Source organism: Myotis lucifugus, unplaced genomic scaffold (assembly GCF_000147115.1).
Source record: "Myotis lucifugus unplaced genomic scaffold, Myoluc2.0 scaffold_73, whole genome shotgun sequence".
NCBI lineage: Eukaryota > Metazoa > Chordata > Mammalia > Chiroptera > Vespertilionidae > Myotis > Myotis lucifugus.
In genome coordinates this window covers 2664945-2674149 of record NW_005871121.1, presented here as the reverse complement: position 1 = coordinate 2674149, position 9205 = coordinate 2664945, and the positions used below count along the sequence as shown (strand labels likewise).

The window sequence follows — 9205 nt, the reverse complement described above, 5'->3', positions numbered from 1 at the left end:
GTGAGCCTGGGGCACCGCTGCCCCTACTCCTCTAGACCCGGTGCTTCCTGAAGGCAGAGAAAATGTCTCTCTCCCTTTGCAGCCCAAGCCTACCAGCAACACTGAAACTTATCTGTTCAAGTTTATGTTCTGAACCAAGAGTTTAAATCCCCCAAACAGCAGCATCAGTCTCTTCCCATTGTCTCAAACAAGCTGATACTTCAGTGGGAGGGGAGATGGGTAGTTAGGTCTGGAGATGTGCTAACATGCTCAGAAACTGGAATTTAGTTATGAGCAGAGGAAATCAGATATTCAATTATTTTTTGCAATAAAATGTTACAAGCCTTTTGGTGAGTGTAAGGAAACACATCACTGACTGTTCTCACTCCTAATGTTTCAGATGTTTAAGGCAGGACGCATTTGCAGAAAACCCCATGTTGGCTTTTGCTCCAGAATCCTCAAGTAGGAACAGTGCAACCTCTGGAGAGTACTGACTAGCATTTAATAATTGTATGAACTTAGACAAGTCAGCTCATCAATCGAGCCTCCATTTCTTTATCAGGAAAATGGGTTGTTGTGAAACTCCAATACATGTTAAGTGCTTAGCACAGTACCTGGTGTGCAGTCCTAAAAATGTTATACTGATATACCTGCTTTGATTCTTTGCTTCAAATCATGCCTGAGTTCAAATAGGGCAAACAAACAAAAGAGCTGAATTATGTGCATTTATTCACGATTGAACTAGAAAAATCTGTATCTGTCTTTAGCAAATAATATACATAAATGTACACATATGTACAGATATATAGAGTAGTTTCATAAAATTGAATACTCATGATTTTATTTTTTCAGTTGTTTTAACATTATTTAATGAGGTGAGCAGTCTGTATCCCCCCCCCCCCCCCACCCCTTCTGGGTTTTAAAGATATCCCAATTGTTGGAATTTATCACATCTAAGAATTCCTGACAGTAATGATTGTGCTCATTATTCTTAGTAGCATACATGCATACATTGGCAGTTCACATAATACATGGTTAGTTTCAAGTTTAAAGAAGTGATAGGTAAACACAGTAAAAAAAAAAAAGTACACCACATTCCCAGCACCCAGATACACTAAAGGTGAATCTGAACCACTTTCTTAAGTCAGGATGAAATAGAATGACTTCTAATATCATATAGAGAAATAAGCAATCAAAGCATATCATTCTGGTCTAAAAAATGGATTTATCCTAAATTGGTCAATATCAGCACCCAAAGAAAGCAATTCTACCACTTCCACTTAAAGTAAACCCCTCTTTAAAGTACACTGTGGCTCATTTGAAGAAGCATTTTTTTGAGGGGTATTGGTTTAAGCAGATCCCTTTGTACAAAACTAAAGCAAAGCAAATCCACTACAAGCATCCTTGAACTCAGTCAAAGCTCAGACTTAAGGCCAGGGTCTCTTCTAATCCCATAACCATGCTAAACGCCAACACTGCTGATCTAAAGGCCTAGGCAAGAAAAGCAGCTCAACCAGGGATGGGGGATGGCAGAGAAATCAGTGGTAAAACCAACGGGAAAGTGACTTTAATGCAGGAACAAAATAGCTTCTCTGAGAAGTCTACGAAGAGTAAGCGAAAGTCTTAATTTATTCATTGTCTCTCTTTCTTTTATAACCCTAGCAGCCATCATACTGGATATTTCTGAGTAACAGGAACATTTTCAACTTACAACAAGGTGTTAAGATAAACAATGTCTATTTTTTTTAATGAAATAGTGGTTACAATGGAAAATAAACTACTGAGCTAAAGCTTTTACATGTTGATAGCAATCTCATAGAAAATAATAATGTTTTTAAAATTACAATATTTTACATATGCTAAGTTGAATGTCAATATTAGATAACATCATCTGCAACTGTGGTGTCAAAAATCTGATAGCAAATTTGCTGCTCCGTTCCACTTGTGACATTATACGATTTGATGAAGCATTCCAACCACGGATAAGTATCTACAAATCCAAAAGAAAATGTTACTTACCCATTAAAATTAAACAAATAACTCTGGCATATCTAAGCATAATGCTTAGCTAGAAAAATTAACATACTTAATTTGAAGATAGAAAAGTAAATAAATATACTTATCAAATGTAATGTTATCTACTCTTCCAAATTACACATTGGATTCATGTTATTATTTTACAGTGATTCTGACTAATTTGAACTTTTTTCTAACAACAGGAAAAAGTAATGTGGGATTTTCAGGATGTTTGATAGTGAATGTTATAAACTACCTCATTGTGAATTTTTATTCCTTTCTTTCCTGCTAATTTCTTACTATAAAACTGCTAATCTCCAGATTTATTTATTTATTTATTTATTTATTTATTTACTCTCTTGGTTGGTTGCAAAGAAAAGAAACGGATCGATCCTGAATTTCTCGAATCAGTTGAACACCTCACATTTATCAAGGTAAAACTACAGGTACCAAGTACCGAGTCAAGGCAAAGCTGGCAGCCATCGATGCCATTTCTAAGCTTTGGTTATGACCACAGTTAAGTGTATTTATAACATCTAGAAAAGATTCTGATGGTTTCTTCAAATTTGAATTTGAAAGACATTTAATCTAGTCCTCAATACTGGCAAGTGTCAAGAAGGACAGGAACTATAAATAGGTAAAATATTATTGAAAAGCAATTTTGAAGTTATGTATCAAAAGTCTACCTGACCTGTGCTTTTTGATATGACAGTTTTATTTCCAGAAATCTATTCAAAAGAATCTAAATAGCCAACAAAAATTAAAACTGCCATCAAATAAAAGTATGTAAGTTAAACTTTGTTACAAATGTATAAAAAACTATCTTTGTAGAATTGCTATAAAATGTATAGACTGACCAGGGTAAAACAAAGCCTGATTAAAAATAACCTGTAAGCCCAGCCAGTGTGGCTCAGGGGTTGAGTGCTGAACTATGAATCAGGAGGTCATGGTTCGGTTCCTGGTGAGGGCATGTGCCTGGGTTGTGGGCTCGATCCCCAGTAGGGGCTGCGCAGGAGGCAGCTGATCAATGATTCTCTCTCATCATTGATGTTTCTATCTTTCTCTCCCTCTCCCTTCCTCTCTGAAATCAATAAACATATATATTTTTTAAAAATCTATACAAGTTAAATGAACAGTTAAATCTACAGCTGGTAAAATTTGTTACTGATGGAAAATTATTAGAAGGGTCAAACTGTCTTAATATGATTTAGATCTGCAAGTTTCAATGTAAATACAGATAATGGACACAAAAGGAATACTCAGTGGCTTTCGGTATAGTAATCTATACAATTTGACCTGAAGATTTGGTTGATGAATCAAATGTTAAATCAAAAGCAACTAAAGCTGCTAAAAATAATTAGTAAAATAAAAAACTGTAAAATATGAAAATATTTAATACTGAATAGAAAATTCATCAATTAATTAAACTGGCTAAATGGAGTTTGTTACAGAAAATGTTTCTTATAAAAGTTTCCTCCCTGTTAATATAATTTCAAATAAAATATTTGTATGTATAAACAGAGTGTCAAATTTCCTTTGATCAAAACTGCCTCCCCTTTATTGTATTTCAAAATATTTAAAAAACCTTTTCATTTCAGGAACTATGATTCATACCTATTTTTTAAAATATATTTTATTGATCTTTTACAGAGAGAAAGGGAGAGGGATAGAGAGTTAGAAACATTGATGAGAGAGAAACATTAATCAGCTGCCTCCTGCACACCATCCCTACTGGGAATGTGCCCGCAACCAAGGTACATGCCCTTGACCGAAATCAAACTTGGACCCTTCAGTCCGCAGGCCGACTCTCTATCCACTGAGCCAAATCGGTCAGGGCGATTCATACCTATTTTATACCTGCCACTGTCTTCATCAAAAGGTAGATCATACAGTCATCAAGCACTACTTAGTAATTTATTTGAATTCACATTTCAAAGTTTGCATACCTCTAAAAGTTCATAATTTAGATATATGCTGGTGCTATTTTTTAAAAAAGAATGAATGGCAAATACTATGGCTTACCAATTTTTTTTCCTGGAGGGCAAAGCATATTCATGATCATATCCATACTTTCCTGAAGGTAATCATTGGTTAGGATTTCTGATGCTGGAATATGGAAGAATTTGTCCTTAAAAATTATAGAAGAAAAAGGAAATGATATTAATCTTTAATTCAAGTTATAATTAATATAAAAGGGGTGGGCAAAGGTAGGTTTACATTTGTACTGACATTCTTTTGAGTTAATAAAGCTATTGTAATAATCATAATCCTGCATATCTTTTTCCATAGGAACTGTAAACCTATTTTTGCCCACCCCTGTATTTTAATACTATCTAATTAAAATAATCTAGACCAGTGGTTCTCAACCTGTGGGTTGCGACCCCTTTGGGGGTCGAACGAACCTTTCACAGGGGTTGCCTAAGACCATCGGAAAACACATATACAATTACATATTGTTTACAGTAGCAAAATTACAGTTATGAAGTAGCAACAAAAATAATTTTATGGTTGGGGGTCACCACAACATGAGGAACTGTATTAAAGGGTGGCGGCATTAGGAAGGTTGAGAACCACTGATCTAGACCAGTGATTCCCAAAGTGGGCGCTACCGCCCCCTGGTGGGCGCTGCAGCGATCCAGGGGGGCGGTGATGGCCACAGGTGCATTTGTTTTAACTTTTTTTGTATTACCTTTCTATTCTGAGTTCAATAAATAGTTTCATAATTTCAAACTTCAATGTTTCTAATTTACACCTTTCTTTACTATATTTTACGAAAAAGGTAGAAACATTAATACATACATCTTTCTGTTTAATTGCTATTAAAATTTTAAAAAAATTAATTTCCAGGGGGCGCTGAGTAATATTTTTTCTGGAAAGGGGACAGTAAGCCAAATAAGTTTGGGAACCACTGATCTGGACTATGTCACTCTATCAAGATTCCAGAATTCATAAACGACAGTGCTAGTCTGAACTCTAAAATATGATTTACTTTAATAACAGATTTGAGATATACAATTGAGTTAAATGGCTCTGACTTAATAATAATCAGAAAACAGGGAGACTTACTATTTGCTTAATAACACATATACTGAGTGCCTACAATGTGTAAATATTAAGTTTAAGAGTATAACATATTTACTTAATTTTTTCTTCTTCTACTCGAATGTAAGGAAGAAAGGGATTTTTGTTTGCCTTGCTCACTACTATGTCTTTACCACAAAGAATAGTACCTGGCACATAGAAGGTGCTCATTAAACATCTTACCTAATAATAGAAAAACATGTAAATTGACCGTACCTTCGCTACGCTAACCAGCCAATCAGGAGACTATGCAAATTAACCCAACAAAGATGGTGGTTAATTTGCATACGTAGGCGCGAAGCGGCGGAGCGAAGACCGAAGGCGGCTCCGGCCGGAGCGAAGGCCTGGGTCCCAGGTGCCGGAGGAAAACCGGTGCTGGCAGCCAGGGGAAGGGAAAGCCTATTGCACGAATCTCTTCGTGCAACGGGCCTCTAGTTTAGTTAATAAATGGATACATGAATTGTTTAGGTAGGAGAAAATTCTCAACCTTACCCGATTCTTTCACAATGTGTGTAATAAAAAAATAATGTTACCAGCCTCTCCCTTGGCTTCTGGGAGGTAATCTGTAAACCTGTGGATGTCATGCCTGATGGGAGTGCCCTTGTTTGCCTGGGGACACAGGGTCACACTGGATAGTCTAACAATGTGGGTTTGTGTCATGTAGTATTAGCTTGACCACTGCGGGGTCTGGAGACTGAGATCAGTCACGTGTACATTCAACCATGACTACGTGACTGGACTCCAGCAAAAGCTCTGGACACTAAGGCTCAGTGGAGCTTCTCTGGTTGGCAATACTCCATAGGTCCCCTGACACGCTGTTGCCAGAAAGTCACTCTGTCTGCCGTCTTCTACAACACGAAAGAGGGCAAATGAAAGTTCCACATTTGAAACTTCCTTGGATTCTGCCCTATGCACCTCTTCCCTTGGATGATTTTAATCTGCATTTTTTTTAGCTGTAATAAACTATAATGGTGAGTAAAACTAACAAGCAAAACAAAGAGACTCAAAGATAGCATGGGGTGGGGGTGGGGGTGGGAGTGCGGCTGGGTATGGAGTGTGGAGAGATTGAGCAAAAAAGAAAAATAAAAAGATAAAAAACTCATGAACACAGACAACAGTGTGGTGATGACCAGGGGGAGAGGGGGAAGGGGAGGTGGAGAAGGGAAAAAAATTGCTTTCAGTCAATTCTGTGGGTCTTTCTAGTGAATTATCAAAACTAATGGTGGTCTTGGGGACCTCTGACCTTGCAACCTGCGTCAGAGTGAGGCTGGTCTTGGAAATCCCCAAACTTGGAACTGCTGCTGGGAAGGAGGGTGGTCTTGTGGAAAGCTCTCTAGCTTCACCCACGTCACTATCTCCCTACCAACATAATTGTGTTCCCTCTAATAGGAAATGAGGAGGCTTTAGAAGCCTAGTGAAATGCTGATTGTTAATGCTTAGAGGGCATGGTTATACACTTCCTTTGACTCCTGAGACAGATTTCTGGGTGGTATAAAAAATGACTCTCCTAAAATTCCTATTCCTCAATTTTTCCTTATTTGGACATTAAGATTTATAGTGTAACATCAAAAGAGAGAGAAACACATAGACAATTTAAGATCTATGCACTATTTTTTCTACATTGCCTTAAATCTTGTTAGTAATAAAGCAGGTATGAATAAATATATTAAAATTCAAAAAAAATATTATTTTTAGTTAGAAATATCTTCACCACCTGTTACTTACAGAATCCATGAGGTAAGCTTCCAATACTCCTGTTCCATCATCAAGAGTGAATGTCATCACAAACACATGTTGAAGGGGTACAATACCCAATACTAGTGAAGGGAAAAATAGATTACATGATATGAATTTGCTTTCGGATAGTATGTACCTGTTAATTTTGTTTACTAAAATAATTTAAAAGAGAAAGAAAAACATATATATATACTATATCTTTTTGTTCTCCAACATATCTTTTTGTAATACCAATATATTAAGCTCATTTTAGCAGGTTCATTTTGGAACATTACAATATACCTATATAGAGGCAATGACATATAAACAACTGTATCTTTTTGATTAAATATTAATATATCTTTAAAATGAGTTGATCTTGATAGAAAACATAAAAACTGATTAAGAAAATATAATTTATTACATGTTAACCATATGAAAGACAAAAATAAGATACCAGAATGCTCTGAAAAATAGCATGCAGTTCAATATTTATGATTATGTAACATGTCTCTCCCCTCTGTACTACAGGCATAGGGATCACTTATTTTTTAAGAGACATCATCAGGTGAATGGACAAAAATATCGGAATCTGAGATTTAATAATTTAGTAAGAAGAAGAAAAAGGAAGAAATTAATGAGATAATAAATCATATGAAAATTTACAAGTTAAATGCACATCTTTGTGTTTGGAAATGGAAGACATTCAATATGTTTACAGAATGGAATAAACAGAATTAACTAGGGGGCAACTAAGAAGAACAAATTAGGGCATATATTTGTGACAGTGATTGTTAAAACAGAGAATTGACTTTTAGGATTTAAGGGGTCTCAATAGGTTAACACTGTGAGCTAAAACCAAGAAATATGAACACAAAACCTACTCTGAGGGACCATACAAACAAACAGACAACTGCATTACGAATAGGATAGGAAGACCACGCTGTCTGGACAGAAGTTCATGTGAAAGTAACCTGGAATTTCAATGGACCACAAACAAAATAAGAGATAGCAGTATCATACAGCTGAATTAAAAGAGAAGGAAAACAAAACCAAGTATACAAATTAATATAAAAAACAAATTAATATAAAAATTCATATCAACACAGTAAGTTCTTAACATTATCAACAGGTTCTTGGAACTATTGCAAAACAACATATAACAAAACCAATTTTACCAGAGGCTAATTGATATAAACAAGAGTTAAGTTCCTAAGGCATCTCCTCAATGTTACAAGGAAATGACAATGAACAAAACGATGTTATTCAAGAACCTGCTGTACAATGAAATTTTCCGGCCAGTAGAGAAGCAAAGTGTCCAATTTTAGGGAAATACAAGTTTTGTTTGTATTCTGAATTGGCCAGTATCTGCAGCCCTATTTTCAGCTTTGAATGCTAAACTTGGAGGAGAGCATTGGCAAAGTGAAATGTTTATTGAGGAGGAGAAATAAAATACAAAGGAATGTGGGAAAGTACCAAAGGAAGCGAGATGCTTGCTTGGAGAAATAGACTAAATGAAGGCTCAACAGATATTTTCAAATGTACAAAGTCTGTTGATCTTTGGAAGAAGGAATAGATATCCTCTAATTCTAGTAAATAGAATGTGGCCCAGGTTAAAATCATAGGTAGGCACATTTTGCCTCACTATCAAAAACTGCCTAAAAATTAAGGGAATGTAATGAGTCCCCTGTCACTGAAAGAGTTTTAAGCCAAGGCTAGGCAACCACAGTTAAACATGTGAAATAAAAAGATAATTGTTCCAGCTAAAGACTTGTATTTGGCAAAAAGTTGTAATAGCTATCTCGAAAACTCTTTTAAATTCAAGGTACTGCTCTAACCGGTTTGGCTCAGTGGATAGAGCGTAGGCCTGGGGACTGAAGGGTCCCAGGTTCGATTCCGGTCAAGGGCATGTACCTTGGTTGCGGGCACATCCCCAGTGCGGAGTGTGCAGGAGGCAGCTGATCGATGTTCCTCTCTCATCGATGCTTCTAACTCTCTATCCCTCTCCCTTCTTCTCTGTAAAAAATCAACAAAATATATTTAAAAAAAAAATCAAGGTACTATGAGCTGGAGAGATTTTTCAGAAGCTGTATTTGTGATTAATGATTAAACTAAAACAAATTACTGAACATTAAAATAAGAGTAAAAATTAAAAGATAATGGCAGATGCTTGAAAATTAAGTTTCCAAATATTTTAAGCATTTACTTTATACTTTGCTCTGGTTTGACTATATCCACAAATACTGAAATATAATCAGTGAGATCCCCTGACACAAAGACAGTAAAAATTGAAGGACAAAGAAATTTAGCTAACCTTCTGCCACAGAAGAAGGAATCCATGATGTTTTATCATCCAGATTATTTAGATTTTGTATTGGTCTCAAACTAGAACACTTTTTACATCTGAAATTAA

At 35.9% G+C, this 9205-nt stretch overlaps 1 protein-coding gene across 6 annotated transcripts in view; it reads right to left on the bottom strand.

The window, feature by feature from the left end:
• Nucleotides 1-1590: 1590 nt before the first annotated feature.
• The window catches only part of POT1 (protection of telomeres 1), a 71649-nt gene continuing 64034 nt past the window's right edge, over nucleotides 1591-9205 (bottom strand). For all 6 annotated transcript variants that reach the window (XM_006090499.3, XM_023755333.1, XM_023755329.1 and 3 more), the window contains 4 exons: nucleotides 9107-9195; nucleotides 6802-6893; nucleotides 4018-4123; nucleotides 1591-1969 (listed from right to left, as the gene is read on the bottom strand). In XM_006090499.3, coding sequence (XP_006090561.2) covers nucleotides 1857-1969; nucleotides 4018-4123; nucleotides 6802-6893; nucleotides 9107-9195 — 400 coding nt within the window. In that variant the 3' untranslated portion in view covers nucleotides 1591-1856. The remainder of the gene's footprint in view (nucleotides 1970-4017; nucleotides 4124-6801; nucleotides 6894-9106; nucleotides 9196-9205) is intronic.